Source organism: Trichomycterus rosablanca, chromosome 3 (genome assembly GCF_030014385.1).
Source record: "Trichomycterus rosablanca isolate fTriRos1 chromosome 3, fTriRos1.hap1, whole genome shotgun sequence".
NCBI lineage: Eukaryota > Metazoa > Chordata > Actinopteri > Siluriformes > Trichomycteridae > Trichomycterus > Trichomycterus rosablanca.
This window is the reverse complement of record NC_085990.1, coordinates 52,438,405-52,460,028: the sequence shown is the minus strand read 5'-3', so window position 1 is coordinate 52,460,028 and position 21,624 is coordinate 52,438,405. Positions and strand designations below refer to the sequence as shown.

Genomic DNA, 21,624 nt, shown 5'->3' with positions numbered 1-21,624 from the left:
TGACGAGATGTGGTGATTACCCGTGGTAACTGAGCACTGAGTTGTGGTTCCCAGATAAACTGGAGATGGAGGAGAGACTCGTTGTCGAGGTGTCAACCTTCCACAAATACAAACGCGCAGGCAGTGATGGACTACACGGGGATGAAATTTATAGAAGAGCGATTCTATACACTCTGTAGAAACCAGCCAGTAAAACATGCTGAGTCTGGATACTGTTTTTGGATTCGGACTTAAATAGTGAAATAAAAACCTGCACTTGCATCCTAAGACGCCTCGGCAGGCGTTCATTACATTTATTTTTTCATAGGATTTCATGACAGTTATTATGGCCCATGATCTCCGGTAGCTAGACAGGTTATAGAATAGAATGCATTATTTAATTGTCATATATATATATATATATACACACACACATATGTGTACAATATGTAGTAGAAAGGTTAGATTTTATGCTTAGTATAATCTGAATATTGGTATTATGCTGCTTGTGCATCAAATCCTCACAGTCATGTTGTTATTTAAGTGGGAAAGTACAAAGATGTTGTAAGCAGATAAGGAACAACGGTTACCACAGAATGGTTGGTTCCAAAGGTGCTGAAACTGTAACGTGACTAGAGCAGTATAAAGGGAGGCCCACAGTTCTGTTCTTGGTTCCTCTGCTAATGTACTGCTGTAGGAACCCACAGCCGTGTTTTAATAAATCATCTTTCGCATTCTCACCACATTTTTCCATGAGAAATACAATAAAATTAATTTTCTGCATATCCCAGCTTGCTTGGATATGTAGAGCGTAGCAGAGCTGAGATTTAAACCCACAAACTTTAGATCGACAGCCCAAAGCTCCTCCCACTACGCTACCAAACTAAGTCCCTAAATTAAGTTGTTAAGTGCAATCGGTACCAAATATGTATATATCCATTATATTAATGCATCTCTTGCAAATTTCAATTGACCAGCAGCGTGTCCACTACATGAATTTAATATAATATTAAGTTTATTTGATTGCTTAAGTGAATCTGGAGCGTGGTGCACCACAGAGGCTCGCGCTGGCACCGCTGTACTAATACAGACGTTAGTCCTTAAACCGCTATTAATGTGGGAGTGTGAGGGCGATCCTCAGAGACCAGCGCATTCATAGTTATGAGCTAAACATGTCCGTCAGGAGGGCGGTTTAGCCGCGGTGAGCGAGGCCTCTCCGAGCGGCATTATTTAACGCTCCACAGACCGCGGGAACAACAAAGTCACGGGGCCAAAGGGATTTTCTTCCCAGTTTCTTCCATTTCTCCCAAAGCTCGGAGAGAAAGCGCTGGAATTCCGTTGCTGCCCCCTTTCCATAGAAACCTAATCCCATGTGGCCACAGGGCAAGGACGGGCTGCGCCTAATCCTGCCCTCTGTTTGCGCCGCCGCTGGCCACTTCAGAATGGGAGGAACGCTTAAGGCCGGAACAATGGCTCCTGAAGAGCGCCGCCTCTCCGCCCTGGTATAGGGGCGGGGATGAGCCCGAGCCCCGAGCTGAAAGGCCTTTGGTGTGTGTGCATGGGCGCACCGGAACGGTATTGTTCACATGCCAGCGCGAGAGTTAACACCTGCTTAGCCAGGCTAATAAAACCACCTTGTTTACTTAGCATGGCTAGTAGATGCAGCAGGGAAATGGAGCAGAGGAGCCTAATGGGAGCGAGGGATTAGGGTTTAGGGTGTGTTAATACCACTGTGTGCACTGAAAGGCTGATTGCTGGAGAAAAAGAGGCAGGGTAGTGCTGAGGCCTATGGGGACGTGTAGCTCTGCTGCCCTCTTATGACCTTTACATTTACTCAGTGACAGGCGATAAGTACTCGTCACCCGACGTGCCCTCACACACGTGCACACACACACACACACACACACCCTTTACTGTGACTTTATCCTCAAAGCTGATGTTAGAAGCAGGAAAAATTGGCGAGCGTGAGGATTTGAGCGACGACTGGGTCAGAGCATCACGGCACCACATGGCACCAGGATGCACTATGGGAAGAAGGTGAGCCGGCGGAGGCAGTGTGATGCTTTGGGTAATATTCTGCTGGGAAACCTCGGGTCCTGCCATCCATGTGGATGTTACTTTGACACGTAGCACCTACCTAAGCAGTACATTCCTCCACTTCTGTACAGTCACCTCGAGCTACTAACCAGGGTCCATACACAGCCCCCTTTTATAGTCCAGTCTTTTCCCACCCAGCAGACTTTAGTGGCCAATTTTGTCTGCTACAGGTGCTGGCAATTGTGCCCGCTATAGAGCACCCAAACAGCGCTAAGATTAAAACTCAGACAGAGCTTTTCCACCAAAAGAACTCTGGTTCTTGAACCGGTTCTGTTCAGGTTTCTTCAGACCTTGGTGTTTTGGAGGTAACCGACCCGCGTTTCCACCAGTTTTGGGAACCAAGCCTCCGTCATCAGGTGGGCGTTACATAAAGAAAGTAAAGAGCAGTAACATGATGGCGGAGCGTGTAGATTATCTGTGGGGATTTGTGCTGTGGTACAGATGTTCGATTTTATGCAAAAAGCATCGATCACCACACGGCACCAGGATGCACTATGGGAAGAAGGCGAGCCGGCGGAGGCAGTGTGATGCTTTGAGTGACGTTCTGCTGGGAAACCTCGGGTCCTGCCATCCATGTGGATGTTACTTTGACACGTAGCGCCTACCTAAGCATGGAGACGCTATTCCCTGATGGCTGTGGCCTCTTTCAGCAGGATGATGCTCCCTGCCACAAAGCTAAAATGCTTCAGGAATGATTTGAGGAGCACAACAACCAGTTTGGCCTCCAAATTGCCCAGATCTCGATCCAGTCGAGCATCTGTGGGATGTGCTGGACAAACAAGTCTGATTCATTTCCTTCGGGATTAATAAAGTATCTGTCTGTCTGTCAATCTATTTATGATGTTGTCATAAAAAGCTGCTCTGTGGCTGTTCTGGAGCCAAAGAGGGGCCCTACTACGAATTAGCTCATTATTATTAATATATGACATTCATTTGCCATTAGCACATTATAACAAAGAATCCACTCTGTTTTAGGTTTATGCTTTTAAAAATCCTATCTGTTCACCCTGAATCCCTAGAAAAAAACAAACGTTCTGTTTTGTTTGTCACAATTTGGCTTTCACAAAGGAGCAGCAGGGATCGGCGCTAAAAATACCCCGAGACCGGTCTCGTCCCAATCCACCGGACGCAGCGGTGATTCTGAAGGACCGTTCAGCATCTGTGCTAAATAGCCCAATGCAAAACGGGTCAGGCATGTTATTTGTTTGAGTGCCAAACCCTGGAGTGACAAACCCGAGCCAGTTTGGCAGTAGGAGTGATTGGAAGAGTGGATTCAAACATACGCACACATACATATGGCCCACGATGCATTGGCTCTGGGCGGGCGACAGCGGCGTCTTTACGTAGAGCTGATGCCCTCTGGGACTATTTCTTCATGCCATCTGTGAGATTCATACAGCGCCGCTATACACAGACCAAAATAACTAGCAGCTTTCTCTCTCCACATCAACATCATCTTCATCTCCGCTTATCCGTTTCCGGGTCGCGGCAGCAACAGGGCAAGCAAAGAAGTATCTCAGGCGTCTCTTTCCCACTGAACTTCTACCATCTCCTCTGGTGGGATCCACAGGCGTTCCCAGTCCAACCAATAAATTATAATCCCTCCAGTGTGCCGTGTCTGGTATACCTCCATGGAGGCATCCTTATTAGACTCCCCGAACCACCTCAACCCGAGCAGGACAAGACGAACAGTATGCCCAAGAAGCTTGGGTCAGAGTGCAGATGAATCATTATATGGCACCCCTGGACCTGAGAGGGTTAAGGGCCTTGCTGAAGGCCCCAACAACCTTAGATTTGGTAACTCTACCCACTAGGCTGCCACTGTACAATAAAGCTGGACAGTAAAAACTGCATTTGCGCATTTTCCTCCCAGTTTAGTCATAGCCAATTAGTTAAGCATCTGTGATGATCTACGGTACTCGCCTTCGGCTCGTGCCTGCGACCGAATCACAGCCGTGATGTTATTCGTGATAACACACGACCTCGAGTGTTCTATTGCTTTTATACAACAGTTTTTACAAAATAAAGAAAGAAAATAAATCAAAGAAGCCCTGAATTTCATAATAAATATGCTTTAATACTGACAATACCTTCCGCCAAAAAGTAGTTCCACAATGAATATAAAGTTTAACACCACAAAGCAGACCTAAGTTGCAAAAACTCATTCCAGGGAGGTAAGAACAACAAGAAGAAAAAGGCAAGAACCTCCGAAGGGAAAAAAAGAAATAAAAAACCTCTCGCACACACCAAAGGATTGGGAAAAAAAGAAATAAAAAACCTCTCGCACACACCAAAGGATTATGGGTGATAACAGAACTTCTAGGAGCTGCTAACAGGGCTATTGGGCTAACTGTTCGCGTTACAAACACATTAATGTTCCCTACATAGTGCACTAGATTGTATATCAGATCATGGATTTATGTTCCCTACATAGTGCACTAGATAGTGAATTAGACAATTGATTTATGTTCCCTACACAGTGCACTAGATTGTGTATCAGATCGTGGATTTATGTTCCCTACATAGTGCACTAGATTGTGTATCAGATCACGGATATACGTACGTTCCCTACATAGTGCAATAGATTGTGAATTAGACAATTGATTTATGTTCCCTACACAGTGCGCTAGATTGTGTATCAGATCGTGGATTTATGTTCCCTACATAGTGCACTAGATTGTGTATCAGATCACGGATATACGTTCCCTACATAGTGCACTAGATTGTGAATTAGACAATTGATTTATGTTCCCTACATAGTGCACTAGATTGTGAATTAGACAATTGATGTATGTTCCCTACATTGTGCCTGCTATAGGACACCCAGTCAACCAGTAGCAGAGCTGAGATTCAAACCCAGACAGTGCTTTTCCACCAAAAGAACTCTGGTTCTTGAACCGGCTCTGTTCTGTTTCTTCGAACCTTGGTGTTTTGTAGAGAACCGACACGTCTTTCCACCAGTTTTTGAGAACCAAGCCTGCGGTGGGCGTTACACAACGAAAGTAAAGAGTAACATGATGGTGAAGCGTGTAGGTTAACTGTGGGGATTTGTGCTGATGTTACAGATGTTTGTTTTTATGTAAAAAGCATGGATCAGCTGTCGGTGATTAGAAGACGTGACGTGTTTGTCTCAGTTGTTGTTTTCTTTAGTTCAGTGACGTGAGAAGCGTTTTGTGCTTCACTCTCACCGCGACCCTCAGCTCAGATAGTCGATTTGCTATAAAACATCATTAAAGTTCCACGACACGAACATCCATCTGTGTGAAATAACCATCAAACCCAGTCCAAAAGCTCCACATGTATCTGTGTTTAACTGGATTTACTTCACGTGTGTTTATGCAGCTCGGGGTTCTGAATCTGCTTCTCGGGAAAATAAAAAGAAGCTTCACCTAAATAAAGCGTAACCAGGTTTAATGTACTAAAAGTACAACACAGAAACACTAAACTCCTCTCCGTTATTACTGGTTATAAGAGCTCTGTACTCTGTACTGGTTATAAGAGCTCTGTACTCTGTACTGGTTATAAGAGCTCTGTACTCTGTACTGGTTATAAGTGCTCTGTACTGTTTATTAATGCTCTGTACTGGTTATAAGTGTCTCTGTACTGGTTATAAGTGCTCTGTACTGGTTATTAATGCTCTGTACTGGTTATAAGAGCTCTGTACTCTGTACTGGTTATAAGTGCTCTGTACTGTTTATTAATGCTCTGTACTGGTTATAAGTGCTCTGTACTGTTTATTAATGCTCTGTACTGGTTATAAGTGTCTCTGTACTGGTTATAAGTGCTCTGTACTGGTTATATATGCTCTGTACTGGTTATTAATGCTCTGTACTGGTTATAAGAGCTCTGTACTCTGTACTGGTTATAAGTGCTCTGTACTGGTTATAAGTGTCTCTGTACTGGTTATAAGTGTCTCTGTACTGGTTATAAGAGCTCTGTACTCTGTACTGATTATAAGTGCTCTGTACTGGTTATAAGTGTCTCTGTACTGGTTATAAGTGTCACTGTACTGGTTTATAAGTGTCTCTGTACTGGTTTATAAGTGTCTCTGTACTGGTTATAAGTGTCTCTGTACTGGTTATAAGTGTCTCTGTACTGGTAATAAGAGCTCTGTACTCTGTACTGGTTATAAGTGCTCTGTACTGTTTATTAATGCTCTGTACTGGTTATAAGTGTCTCTGTACTGGTTATAAGTGCTCTGTACTGGTTATATATGCTCTGTACTGGTTATTAATGCTCTGTACTGGTTATAAGAGCTCTGTGCTCTGTACTGGTTATAAGTGTCTCTGTACTGGTTATAAGTGCTCTGTACTGTTTATTAATGCTCTGTACTGGTTATAAGTGTCTCTGTACTAATTATAAGTGCTCTGTACTGGTTATATATGCACTGTACTGGTTATTAATGCTCTGTACTGGTTATAAGAGCTCTGTACTCTGTACTGGTTATAGATGCTCTGTACTGGTTATAAGTGCTCTGTACTGGTTATAAGCTCTCTGTACTGCTAAATTCATCAGTCAGTGTTAGTACAACAAGCCTCATTAAGCTTTATTTTTCCTGTTAAGTGTTTATACTGTCCGGGTCACTTTAACCACGTCATATCAAACAGTTCGTCTCATTTGAGGCGCTTTGGAAATATCAGCGAATATCAGCGGCAAACCGGCTCAAACTTCAATCAGGAAAACTTTAAAAGATAAAAATGCAGCGTCAAGCTCCATACAAGACACCAGCACAGTGGTTTAACAGCTTCTCATGTGAAAGCACCCAAACCTCGACACTGTGACACGCCCACAGGTGACGTCACGGTTCACGCTGAAAAACCCAGTATTCTGTGGTACCAGATTAAGTCAAGTCAAGTCAACTTTATTTATATAGCGCTTTTCACAGTGACTCAAAGCAACTTTACAGAATCCAGGACCAACAGACCAAAAACCCCTGTTGAGCAAGCCGAGGGCGACAGTTTTTGGCAGGAAAAACTACCTTAAAATTACAGGAAGAAACCTTGAGAGGAACCAGACTCAGCAGGGACCCCCATCCTCCCTGGGTGGCCTGGAAAATGCTAGTTCACTGTCTGGAACCTCTTTTTTTTTCAGTGGAAAAGGGGCCGAACCGGTTCAAAATCGAGTTTGCGAACCGGAACCATTCCACGTCAATGGAAAAGGGGTAAGAGAGTCCAGGATCAATGGAAAATCCCACTGCACCACCTGGGGGCCAAATAATTGTGGATTTTAGAGAATGTCCCAACTTTTCTGGAATTGTGTTTGTATTTTATATTAAAATAGAATCACAGATTGTCAATTTTCTTTTCAACAGAACTGAAAACCATCGACTCGTTAAAGCTCTTATTGACATTTGGAGCAAATCTGCAATTAACCTTTACATTAAGCTCGTTTTAACATATGAAGGTGATCCTGATCACACAGTAACATCTTCCTCATATGAGCATCATCATCATTATCATCGTCTGTAGTTCTCTGATCTGAAGATCTGAACACTACACTTATTATTTCCACTGTTGGATCTGTGTACGACGTAGCAGCGCCACGAGAGACCGACTACAAACTCCACAAATGTCACGTACTCATGTTAAAGGATGTGAATGTTCTCTGTAGGATCAGTAATAATCACAGCGCTGGTGTTTCTCATTCTCAGCCATAACATTAAAACCACCTCCTTGATTCTACACTCACTGTCCACTTTATCAGCTCCACGTATTATATAGAAGCACTTTGTAGTTCTACAATTACTGACTGTAGTCCATTTGTTTCTCTGCATGCTTTGTTAACCCCCTTTCATGCTGTTCTTCAATGGTCAGGACCCCCACAGGACCACCACAGAGCAGGTATTATTGAGGTGGTGGATCATTCTCAGCACTGCAGTGACACTGACATGGTGGTGGTGTGTTAGTGTGTGTTGTGCTGGTATGAGTGGATCAGACACAGCAGCGCTGCTGGAGTTTTTAAACACCTCACTGTCACTGCTGGACTGAGAATCGTCCACCAACCAAAAACATCCAGCCGACAGCGCCCCGTGGGCAGCGTCCTGTGACCACTGATGAAGGTCTAGAAGATGACCGACTCAAACAGCAGCAATAGATGAGCGATCGTCTCTGACTTTACATCTACAAGGTGGACCGACTAGGTAGGAGTGTCTAATAGAGTGGACAGTGAGTGGACACGGTATTTAAAAACTCCATCCCAGCACACACACTAACACACCACCACCATGTCAGTGTCACTGCAGTGCTGAGAATGATCCACCACCTAAATAATACCTGCTCTGTGGTGGTCCTGACCATTGAAGAACAGCATGAAAGGAGGCTAACAAAGCATGCAGAGAAACAGATGGACTACAGTCAGTAATTGTAGAACTACAAAGTGCTTCTATATGGTAAGTGGAGCTGATAAAATGGACAGTGAGTGTAGAAACAAGGAGGTGGTTTTAATGTTATGGCTGATCAGTGTAGTGAAATAGATTCTACAGGTAAAAACATTTTGATTGGTCATTTGTGCTGCCAGCCATGCTAGTCAGGACGTGCTAGAGCTGCGATACTCGTTACTGGCAATGCCAGTACATGACATGCCAGCCTGCAGCGTGCCAGTGGCAGTCCCTGTTGCTGATTCTCGTACTAAAGGCGTCATGGAAAGCGCAGAAAACTGACTGAAACCTTTTCTACAGTTAAATTAGCTTTAAATTAGACGTTAGTTTTAAACTTATAACCTGGAAAAAAATGACGTTCATCGAATTAGTTACACTTAACCTGAACAGATAATGCCAACATTAATAGTGCTTTGATTTATGTATGTAAAAACAATTTGGTTTGGCAGCATTTTGGCACAACTGCCCAAATAAAAATAGAAAAGGCTGAAGTATCAGAGACTCATAGCCAAATCAAAGTTAGTTTTGATGATAATCCAAGGACAGTGTTGGTTAACAGTTAAAGTTTAGCCAAATGACATTTCGGCCGCATTTACCTTTTCAAAGCTCCTCCAATGAGGCGAACTGTTTAATATGATGTGGTAAAAGCTCAACGTGACTTCTTGTAGTAAAACAGCGAGTGAGGAATGTGATTAGTGGAGGAACTTATGAGCAGTAATAATGAAGAGAAGTTTAGTGCTCCTGTCTCCTTCTTTTACTACATTAAACCACGTTAAGCTTTATTTAGACTCTGGGAGAAGCTGATTCTGATTCTCACAGTTTCTCAGAAGCTGGAGCTGTAACACAAGTTTAAAAGTGAAACAGGGAGGAGAATCCAGATAAACACAGATACATGTGGAGCTGTAACACTGGATCTGATGGTTATTCCACACAGATGCAGATTCAGCTCATATTCACACACTTTGATGACGTTTTACCGCTCAAGCCGAGCGCCGAACAAAGTGACGATTTGTGCTGAGGCTCGCGGTGAGCGAAGCGCAAAACGCTAATCAATTTGCTCCAGTGTAGCTTAAATTGGCCAAAGTGTAGACGACCAAACCTGTTACCAAACTGATGTGGGTGAACTTTAATGACTATACACCGATCAGCCATAACACAGGTGGTGATGGTGTGTTAGTGTGTGTTGTGCTGGTATGAGTGGATCAGACACAGCAGTGCTGCTGGAGTTTTTAAATATCGTGTCCACTCACTGTCCACTCTATTAGACACTCCTACCTAGTCGGTCCACCTTGTAGATGTGAAGTCAGAGACGATCGCTCATCTATTGCTGCTGTTTGAGTCGGTCATCTTCTAGACCTTCATCAGCGGTCACAGGACGCTGCCCACGGGGCGCTGTTGGCTGGATATTTTCTTGGTTGGTGGACTATTCTCAGTCCAGCAGTGACAGTGAGGTGTTTAAAAACTCCATCAGCATTGCTGTGCTGTACCATTGAAGAACAGCATGAAAGGGGGGTAACAAAGCATGTAGAGAAACAGATGGACTACAGTCAGTAATTGTAGAACTACAAAGTGCTTCTATATGGTAAGTGGAGCTGATAACATGGACAGTGTAGAAACAAGGAGGTGGTTTTAATGTTATGGCTGATCAGTGTACCTTCTGGAATAGTACATGTACTGATTTTAATGAATGGGCAGGTGTAACCTAGTGGTTAAGGTACTGGACTAGTAGTCAAAAGGTCACTGGTTCAAGCCCGCCCATGCCAGATTGCTGCTGTTGGGCCCTTAAGCAAGGCCCTTAACACTCAATTGCTCAGACTGTATACTGTAACAATACTAACCATCTGAATGAGGAGATTGCTCAGGTCCGTGAGAGGCTTGTTCACCAGTAAGAGCTCTTCTGCTGCTTCAGTGTCTCCATCAGCGTCAGACTTTTGAGAAGATAGAAAAAGACAATTAGACTTTTTTTTACTGTAGGTACCTAACTGAGCAAAATCAACAAAAATAAACAGTGTACCTTATACACCGATCAGGCATAACATTATAACCACCGTACTAATATTGTGTTGGTCCTTCTTTTTGCTGCTAAAACAGCCCTGACTCGTCGAGGCATAGAGTCTGACACCTTTCTATCAGAACCAGCATGAACTTCTTCAGCAGTTTGAGCTACAGTAGCTCGTCTGTTGGATCGGACCACACGTGCATCACTGAGCCTTGGCCGCCCATGACCCTGTCGCCGGTTTACCACTGTTCCTTCCTTGGAGCACTTTTGATAGATACTGACCACTGCAGACCTGGACACACCCCACAAGAGCTGCAGTTTTGGAGATGCTCTGACCCAGTCTTCTAGCCATCACATTTTGGCCCTCGTCAAACTCGCTCAGATCCTCACGCTCGCCCATTTTTCCTGCTTCTAACATCAACTTTGAGGATGAAATGTCACTTGCTGCCTAATATATCCCCCCCACTAACAGGTGCCGTGATGAAGAGATAATCAGTGGCTTTTTTTTTTTTTTTTTGAAAGGCAGGTTAATTTACTAAACTGCATGCATGACCAAAAGTATTCGGACGCCTACCACTGCTGAGCTGCAATCTTTAGTTATAATTGTTTTCTTCTTATGTAGTTTTATGAGGAAGTGGAGTACGCTGTCTTATGACTATGTGATTTTGATATTTATTTATTTCTGTACTGGAATCTCTGCACTGCCCGGCACTGCCACGCTTCTACAGAAACGTTTGCAACACACCGTCTAACCAGCAGTCACATCAAAAACAATAACAGACTCCCACTCTATTAGCAGAACTGCCAGCAGGAAATACTGCAGAGACGCAGAGCGAGGACGAGAGAGAAAACGAGAGAGGGAAAAAAATCTGTGGTGGTTTAAAATAGTCACAAACAACACGAATGTGCAGCTAAACTGAAAAGTGAAGCGTCTGGTTGAGTAAAGTTCAGCCTTCTGCTCTCTTGTGTCCAATTTCCGCGTCTGATTGCGGCTCATATGTCTGCCAAGCGTTCTGGAGATCTCTCGGAGACTGACAGTCTGGAGGCAACGTGATTATTCCCCGCCGACACTCGGTCGTATCAATTGCGAGGCTTTGGCAATTAAATTTCCCTCATCCATTTCAAATATTAATGACAGTTTGAGACGCCGACTGGAGGCTGGGAGAGTCGGAGAGCAAAAGAAGAGAGGAACGGTGAGAGAGCCGTTAGGAAGAGCCGTCTACTCCCTGTCATTATCACCCAAATGAATTTAGGCTTTATAGACACTTTTTAATGAGCTTTGCATTTTGCTGCGGAATTGATTTCCATTACGCGCTCTCCTCGCCGCGTCCGTGCATAAATATGTATGGAGCCGAGCGGGACGGAGGACGAAAGAGCCGGAGCTGGGTAATGAGGTGGCCCTCAGAGGGGATCGCTGTGTGTTAGATGTCCGACTTCAGTGCGCTCTTTCCCAGGGGCCCGTGGGAGACCCCACACATGGGCGCAGTCACCACCGTAAACGTATGCCTATATAGACCGTAAACCATCGCCAGGCTCGAACGTACATCCCATAATATTACGACGATGGGTGGTAAAGCTGTGGGTTAAACGTCTGGCTGTGAAATGATCGCTATAACATATTTATAACAATCATCAGTCCAGGGCAGATAAAATTTATTTATTTGTTATATATTTACATTCTCAGTATTTAGGAGACGCTTTTATCCAAAGCGGCTTACAGTACTGTGACAGTGTACAGTCTAAGCAGATAAGAGTTAAGGGCCTTGCTCAAGGAACCAACAACCTTCTGATTATATACATACTGATAATATATATATATATACACATCGATCAGCCATAACATTAAAACCACCTCCTTGTTTCTACACCCACTGTCCATTTTATCAGCTCCACTTACCATATAGAAGCACTTTGTAGTTCTACAATTACTGACTGTAGTCCATCTGTTTCTCTACATGCTTTGTTACCCCCCTTTCATGCTGTTCTTCAATGGTCAGGTATTATTTGGGTGGTGGATCATTCTCAGCACTGCAGTGACACTGACATGGTGGTGGTGTGTTAGTGTGTGTTGTGCTGGTATGAGTGGATCAGACACAGCGGCGCTGCTGGAGTTTTTAAATACCGTGTCCACTCACTGTCCACTCTATTAGACACTCCTACCTAGTCGGTCCACCTTGTAGATGTAAAGTCAGAGACGATCGCTCATCTATTGCTGCTGTTTGTGTCGGTCATCTTCTAGACCTTCATCAGTGGTCACAGGACGCTGCCCACGGGGCGCTGTTGGCTGGATATTTTTGGTTGGTGGACTATTCTCAGTCCAGCAGTGACAGTGAGGTGTTTAAAAACTCCAGCAGCGCTGCTGTGTCTGATCCACTCATACCAGCACAACACACACTAACACACCACCACCATGTCAGTGTCACTGCAGTGCTGAGAATGATCCACCACCTAATGGGGGGGGTCCTGACCATTGAAGAACAGGGTGAAAGGGGGTAACAAAGCATGCAGAGAAACAGATGGACTACAGTCAGTAATTGTAGAACTACAAAGTGCTTCTATATGGTAAGTGGAGCTGATAAAATGGACAGTGAGTGTAGAAACAAGGAGGTGGTTTTAATGTTATGGCAGAGGGATAAATTAATTCATTTTTTATTGTGATTGAGCCAGACAACATCACGGTTCTGATGTACCAGCATGTTTGGAGGAGTGTGATCAGTCAGTGATCAGTCAGTGTAGGCGGTTCTTTCATCTGCTCCATGCAGGTACGTTCACGTCACCAGTCCAGCGGCCTTTATCTTATGAACAGCTCTGACGAGGGGAATAAAGTCAAGGTTCTGGTATTACACTGGCCTTTCTGATATTAAATGTAACAGCTCCCTTTCAAATCTTTGGCGTCACAGTTATTCATTGTTGAGTTTTTTTGACAGAGCAAAAATGAAATGTGTCCTTGTCCTGCTTTGATTTGATCCAAAGACTAAATCGCTCATCGCTCGTCACCCTGTGTTCACACTGGCAGCGTCATCGTCGCCTGTGGGTGTTTGGTTACCCTGGTTTAACTGATGCCAAGCAAAAAACGAGTAAATGCCATACAGCACAGTGTACTTTACTCTCTAGTATCTACAGAGCATATACCACTGTTACCACTGGTTACCACTGTTGGGCCCTTGAGCAAGGATAAATCGCTCTGGATAAAAGCGTCTATATGCCGTAAATGTAACTGTTGTATCTTCCTAACCGAAGCGAGCGTGCTGTTTAGACAATCTGACACCGAGTGGATTACTAGCGTTGATGTAAACGCACTCGCCGCTAGTGTAGTAACCCTGGTTGAGCTGCTAACTGCAGCCGGGGAGCACGGAAGCGGCAGCTCGGCGTGGATGCATGACAGGCGCGGTGATGATTCTATTCTGGTCTTATCTGCATGCCACTTGTCATTGCATAACAATGTAATCGTCAGCTAGGAGAGGACCCAGACATGAACCCCCTAACAGCATGCCTAGGGCGACAGAGCCGGAGAGAGACTCCCTACGGGTGAGCGAGAGCGCACGAGAGAGAGAGAGAGAGAGGAAGCCGATGCTAGACGGAGACAGTGTGAGAGGTGTTTACTGATCACAGAAAGTAAGAGGGAACGTCAGAGAGCGGAGCGAGAGGAGATGCTGGAGTACACCGGTGTGGAAGTGTACTCGCGTCTGAGAGAGCGTCCGGGCAGTACCCGGGCAGTACCGTTACCTGTAGGGCCTGTCGGACGACGGAGGAGAGGTGTTTGAGCAGAGAGTGAACGATGTCCAGCAGGAAGAGCAGCAGGGTGGAGGAGCTCTTCAGTCCACATCGTTCTTCTTTCTCCATGTACGAGGCTGCAGTCTCCATAAACACAGCACACACCAGCTCCATTATACCTGCACACACACACACACACACACACACACACACACACACACACACACACACACTGCTGTTAGACCACGGACGATGCACATATACACACACACACCAGCTCCATTATACCTGCACACACACACACACACACACACACACACACTGCTGTTAGACCACAGACGATGCACATATACACACACACACATTTGGATGATAAAGCACACTTTCATTTGACTCTGGAGCAGTGCTACCATCAGCCACAATCTGTACATTTGACTACAATGTGGTTAACCAGAGGTACCATTAGCAGGTTGACAAGACAATGTGGGTAAACAGTGGTACTGTCACATAGTTGACAATGTGGTTAACCAGTCTTACCATCAGACAGTTAACCAGACAATGAGGATAACTAGTGTTACAGCCAATTGATCAGACAATGTGGGTGACTAGTATTACCATCGGCCAGTTAAACCAGACTATGTGGTTAACCAGTACTACCATCATCCAGTTGGCCAATCATTTACATTTACATTTTCAGCATTTAGCAGACGCTTTTATCCAAAGCGACTTACACAATGAGCAATTGAGGGTTAAGGGTCTTGCTCAGGGACCCAACAGTGGCAACTTGGTGGTGGCGGGGATTGAACTGGCAACCTTCTGTTTACTAGTCCAGTACCTTAACCACTGAGCTATCACTGCACTATCACACTATCACTGCACAATCAATATGGTCAACCAGTGTTAACATCAGGCAGTTGACCAGCTAATGTAGTTAACCAGTGTTACCATCAGCCAGTTGATAGACAATGTTGATAACCAGTGCTACCATCAACCACTTCAACCAGAGAACAAAGTTAACAAATACTACCATCAACCAGTTGACCAGACAGTGTGGTTAACTAGTATGACAATGAGTCAGATGACCAGACAGTGTGGTTAACTAGAATTACAATGAGCCAGTTGACCAGACAGTGTGGTTAACTAGTATTACCATGAGCCAGTTGACCAGACAGTGTGGTTAACTAGTATTACAATGAGCCAGTTGACCAGACAGTGTGGTTAACTAGAATTACAATGAGCCAGTTGACCAGACAGTGTGGTTAACTAGTATTACAATGAGCCAGTTGACCAGACAGTGTGGTTAACTAGTATTACAATGAGCCAGTTGACCAGACAGTGTGGTTAACTAGAATTACAATGAGCCAGTTGACCAGACAGTGGGGTTAACTAGTATTACAATGAGCCAGTTGACCAGACAGTGTGGTTAACTAGTATTACAATGAGCCAGTTGACCAGACAGTGTGGTTAACTAGAATTACAATGAGCCAGTTGACCAGACAGTGTGGTTAACTAGTATTACAATGAGCCAGTTGACCAGACAGTGTGGTTAACTAGTATTACAATGAGCCAGTTGACCAGACAGTGTGGTTAACTAGTATTACAATGAGCCAGTTGACCAGACAGTGTGGTTAACTAGAATTACAATGAGCCAGTTGACCAGACAGTGTGGTTAACTAGAATTACAATGAGCCAGTTGACCAGACAGTGTGGTTAACTAGAATTACAATGAGCCAGTTGACCAGACAGTGTGATTAACTAGAATTACAATGAACCAGTTGACCAGACAGTGTGGTTAACTAGTATTACAATGAGCCAGTTGACCAGACAGTGTGGTTAACTAGTATTACAATGAGCCAGTTGACCAGACAGTGTGGTTAACTAGTATTACAATGAGCCAGTTGACCAGACAGTGTGATTAACTAGAATTACAATGAACCAGTTGACCAGACAGTGTGGTTAACTAGTATTACAATGAGCCAGTTGACCAGACAGTGTGGTTAACTAGTATTACAATGAGCCAGTTGACCAGACAGTGTGGTTAACTAGAATTACAATGAGCCAGTTGACCAGACAGTGTGGTTAACTAGTATTACAATGAGCCAGTTGACCAGACAGTGTGGTTAACTAGAATTACAATGAGCCAGTTGACCAGACAGTGTGGTTAACTAGAATTACAATGAGCCAGTTGACCAGACAGTGTGATTAACTAGAATTACAATGAGCCAGTTGACCAGACAGTGTGGTTAACTAGAATTACAATGAGCCAGTTGACCAGACAGTGTGGTTAACTAGTATTACAATGAGCCAGTTGACCAGACAGTGTGGTTAACTAGAATTACAATGAGCCAGTTGACCAGACAGTGTGGTTAACTAGAATTACAATGAGCCAGTTGACCAGACAGTGTGATTAACTAGAATTACAATGAACCAGTTGACCAGACAGTGTGGTTAACTAGTATTACAATGAGGCAGTTGACCAGACAGTGTGGTTAACTAGTATTACAATGAGCCAGTTGACCAGACAGTGTGGTTAACTAGTATTACAATGAGCCAGTTGACCAGACAGTGTGGTTAACTAGTATTACAATGAACCAGTTGACCAGACAGTACGGTTAACTAGTATTACAATGAGCCAGTTGACCAGACAGTGTGGTTAACTAGTATTACAATGAGCCAGTTGACCAGTGTTACCATCAGACTGGTGACTGCCACTGTGTAGATACCAGACAATCCTAAATTGCCTACATAATCAGCTTGAGATATCTGCACAGAAGCTTAACTCCACCTCCAAGAAAACACGTTTGGGAGGAACTGGGATGCTGACTGGGAGCCAGATCACTTGCACAATATCAGTGCACTAAATTACATATGCGAAGTGCTTGGATAATCTGCCCAGACTGTTATTGCAGCAAAAATAGGCTCCAATTTAATGTCGAATTACTTTGTTGCATGTAGCATCGCCACACTGATTTGTTGGCAGTATATCAGCGAAACCAAGGTAAACCAAACAGTAATAAACTTATAAACTTGATAGTTTAGCCATTTTACACATTTTAGTCCGGTTTGCCCCTCAAAAAACCCAGAACTCAAGACTGAACCATGTAAAATAAACCACGTCTCAAAATCAGAAACCTGAGGCACCACATAAAGCTTCCATTTCTTTTTTAAAAGGCCTCAAGGACAGTCGGGTGCTGTAGGGCTGGCACTGCCGCAGCCTTTATTCCTTTAATAAAGGCACAGAACGGCTTATTTGGACGTATTCAGTGCAATCGCTTTGACTTTCAGACCGGCTGTGATCTTACTCACTTATGAAAAATCTTTTTCGATCATGAATTCTGTTCAGCGTTCCACTGTACAATAAAGCCGAGGTACAAGTTCTCGTCCTCCAAACCAATTATACGCTTCCTGAGAGATACCATCTTTCATCACAGGCCCGGGAACCTTCACAGCCGCCTCCTCAGCCTGGAAGTTTCTTCATTTCTTTTATTGGCGTGGTGCGTGAATAATCCGATCATCTTAAAATAATAACCTGTCCTGTCACCGGCTCGGATCACGGGAGGCAACTTGAACTGCACCACTTGAACTTCGGTGTGGTGGGCTGTGCGGTTTCACAGCCCGCGTGAAGCGGAACTCTCTCCGTGACCGGAGCGGAGGAGCCGAAGCACTTCTGTGACCGAAGGTTGGAAGCAGCTCGATGGAAGGGCGGAAGATGCTTCCTCAGATGCGAAGCAACCCTTCAGGCAAAAGAGATGCTAGGTTCCAGCGTCTTGAAAGTCGACGTCAGTCGGTTCTGGGAGCGGCGTCGAGTTTTAAGGTATTTTTTCCCATAAGGATGTTTGGGAAACCTGTTAATGCATCCATGGTCCCGTAGAACTGCAGATATTTTAGTCTCGTGTAAAATAATGAGGTTGTTTTTGACACTTATACACTGAAAATAACTCAAATATAATATAAACACACTGAAATACAATTAAAAACAGTTAAATAAAAGCTGCACTTTAGTTTTACTTCTTTATTGTTACCTTACGCTTCTTAATGGTGGAGATGCCTGATCTTGGAATACCGTATTCCGTTCGGTACCAGCGCATTCACATGAGAAGTAATGAATCTTTATGTGTACAAGGGCCTTCCCAAAACAAATCTGAAATCATATTGTTCAATTTCTGGCCCCCTATCAATTAATTCCCTTTGCCTGTTTAACGAGATGATATATATATTTTTACTAGGGCTGTCGAAGTTAACGCGATAATAACGCATTAACGCGATTTCAATTTAACGCGATTAAAAATAATAGTGCCGTTAACGCAAATTCTAGTTAATGTTGAGACTTGACTGGTAGAACTACAACGCTCGGTTACATTATGTTAACAAACCGCAAATGAAAAACGGTGGCAAGTCCGACATTAAAAAACATAATGTAACCGAGCGTTGTAGTGATGCACTTATAAAGAAATAAATACACGCTATATTCACAAGTTGTCGGGGGCAGAACACTTTTATTAACTTATTCTGTTAAGGTACCAAATACCGGAAAGCTGAGTCAAGCACGTTAGTCCATGCACTATGGAAGCCCCAAAGGGTCAAAACACACTCACTTCGTGTAGAAACGGCCATCAAACCATTGTCACGATACAACCACAGAAAAGTCTGTTACAATAACTACGCCTTATCCCACCTAAAGCACCGCTGATCTACAATGTTTGCTGATGGAGAAATTCTAACCTACAATCTGACATTTACTGCCTAGTATGTGAGTGAATAAAACTTCCTTACAGTTTTCTCTTGTCCCAGCAGTTTTTAACATCAGTACATTTAGCATAAAATGTGTTCACCATTTTAATTGTAACATTTCACATAAAAATCCTTGTTTTCTATAACATTTACACAGATTTTTTTTAATGCGATTAATCGCGATTAACTATATGAAATTCTGAGATTAATCGCGATTAAAAATTTTAATCGTTTGACAGCCCTAATTTTTACTTAATTCTATAAACATCACCCTTTTGGGTGAGAGGGGTTGAATAGGTCCAACAGCAACTGGGATATTTAAGCTGGGATATTCATCATCAAAAGTGCTTTAAAATGCCACCGTAGGTCATACAGACATGAAACCTGGTCCACAGGTAGTCGTCCCTCCCTCCCGCTACTTAGGCGAGCTCAGTCCGACTGACCTGATAGTCGCACTAATGCTTAGTGTCAAAAACCCACTGTCTAACTTTTCTACTTTGTGTGACGTAAAGACAAAATTCTTTCTCTCCCTGATTTTTGTCTCACATCTTACAAAAAAAGCCTCAAGAACCATGTAGCTCCACCCACTTACATCTAATGAGCTAATTTGCACAATATATCTGAGCGCTTACTGGTCTCTGGATTTTCACCCCACGTACACAAATGTGGTATCAAAGGAACCCCGAAAAATAAACCTTTAATATTTAGCAATAAATGATGGAATTTCTGCACAGTGTCGTTATCAGAGGCCAAGCATTAAGCACACACACAGACATAGATATATATTTATATACAGTGGTACCTTGAAACTCGACGTCAGTTGATTCTGGGAGTGGCATGGTCCCATGGAACTGCAAATATTTTAAGCTAATATACACTTATACACTGAAAATAACCCAAGTATAATGCAAAAACGCTGAAATACAATAAAAAACAGTTAAAATAAAAAAAATATATAATAAAAACTGCACTTTAGTTTTACTTCTTTATTGTTTCCTGACGCTTCGTAATGGTGGAGATGCTTGATCTTGGAATACTGTATTCCGTCCAGTACCGGCGCATTCACATGAGAAGTGACAAAACCGCTTTTGTGCTGCTGTGCCGTTATTTCCTATGAAGTGTGGCGGCGGTGCACAAAACTTAACGTGACTTATTGTACTAAAACAGCGAGTGAGGAATGTAATTAGTGGAGGAACTTATGATCAGTAATAATGAAGAGAAGTTTAGTGCTCCTGTCTCCTTCTTTTACTACATTAAACCACGTTAAGCTTTATTTACACTCTGGGAGAAGCTGATTCTGATTCTCACAGTTTCTCAGAAGCTGGAGCTGTAACACAAGTTTAAAAGTGAAACAGGGAGGAGAATCCAGATAAACACAGATACATGTGGAGCTGTAACCCTGGATCTGATGGTTATTCCACACTAATGCAGATTCAGCTCAGATTTACACTTTGATGACGTTTTACCGCTTAAGCCGAGCGCTGAACAAGGGCATTTCTGACCACTGAGTAGCCAACCTGTCTTTCCCGCTTCTTCCTCCCCTGTGCTGAATTATTGGGGGAGTGTGTGAGCGTTGCTTTAGCCGTGCTCACGCTGACAGTTCGGTCTGTGTGCTAGCACTGCTGCTCTGCCGCTCCTCTATTAGCCTGTTAGCGCTGTGAAACGACGCTGTGAGTTTGTGTGTGTGTGTGTTTGTTCCGAGCGTGAAACGATTCAGAGATTGACATACACACTCCACATTCAACACCCTGCAGGGCCATGGTGCACCATGGGAAATAAGACCCTCTACTAACACACACGTACGGAAACACAGACAGGTAACTCTGCCGAGGCGGGGCCGAGAGAGGCAGATGAGTCAGTACTGTACTGCTGATACTCCTGAGACATCAAGTCATGAGGGAACGTGTCTCACCTCTGAGTGGGGTTTGGACGTAGGAGAGACAGGGAGAAAGAGAGATGCTGTTATTTTTATGATGCTACAGATTGAGAAATGAAGCTCTTACACAATGTAGCGTGATGTATGTTTGCTGTCCAAACAGCGACTGCTACACGTCTACACGTCTGATCTCCTCACCTGGTTTTACACTTTATAATTAGTGTTATTTTATTAAAGTGTATTAATCTATTTATATTTTCCTTAATCTCCTTTAGGATTAATATAGTATATATCTATAATCTATCTGTCTGTCTATCTGTCCGTCTGTCTATCTATAGTCTGTCTATCTGTCTGTCTATCTATCCATCTATAATCTGTCTGTCTGTCTGTCTATCTTTCTATCTATCTATAGTCTGTCTGTCTATCTATCTGTCTGTCTATCTATCCATAGTCTGTCTGTATTTATCTATAGTCTGTCTGTCTATCTATCCATAGTCGGTCTGTCTGTCTATCTGTCTATCTATCTATAGTCTGTCTATCTGTCTGTCTGACTATCCATAGTCTGTCTGTCTATCTATATGTATATCTATCTGTAGTCTGTCTGTCTGTCTATCTATCTATCCATAGTCTGTCTGTCTATCTATCTATAGTCTGTCTGTCTGTCTATCTGTCTATCTATCTATAGTCTGTCTATCTATCTATCTATCTATCTATCTATCTATCTATCTATCTATCTATCTATCTATCTATCTATCTATCTATCTATCTATAGTCTGTCTATCTGTCTGTCTGACTATCCATAGTCTGTCTGTCTATCTATCTATAGTCTGTCTATCTATATGTATATCTATC

The 21,624-nt window shown here is 43.4% G+C and overlaps 1 protein-coding gene across 6 annotated transcripts in view; it reads right to left on the bottom strand.

Moving 5' to 3' along the window:
* ulk4 (unc-51 like kinase 4) overlaps positions 1 to 21,624 on the bottom strand; it is a 185,841-nt gene that overhangs the window by 35,625 nt on the left and 128,592 nt on the right. For 5 of the 6 annotated variants that reach the window (XR_010011246.1, XR_010011245.1, XM_062991455.1 and 2 more), the window contains 2 exons: positions 14,178 to 14,344; positions 10,291 to 10,380 (listed from right to left, as the gene is read on the bottom strand). Coding sequence is in view for 4 of the 6 variants with exons in the window: in XM_062991455.1 (XP_062847525.1) it covers positions 10,291 to 10,380; positions 14,178 to 14,344 (257 nt within the window). In the remaining 2 variants the exon portion in view is untranslated. The other variant, XM_062991457.1, reaches the window with a different exon arrangement.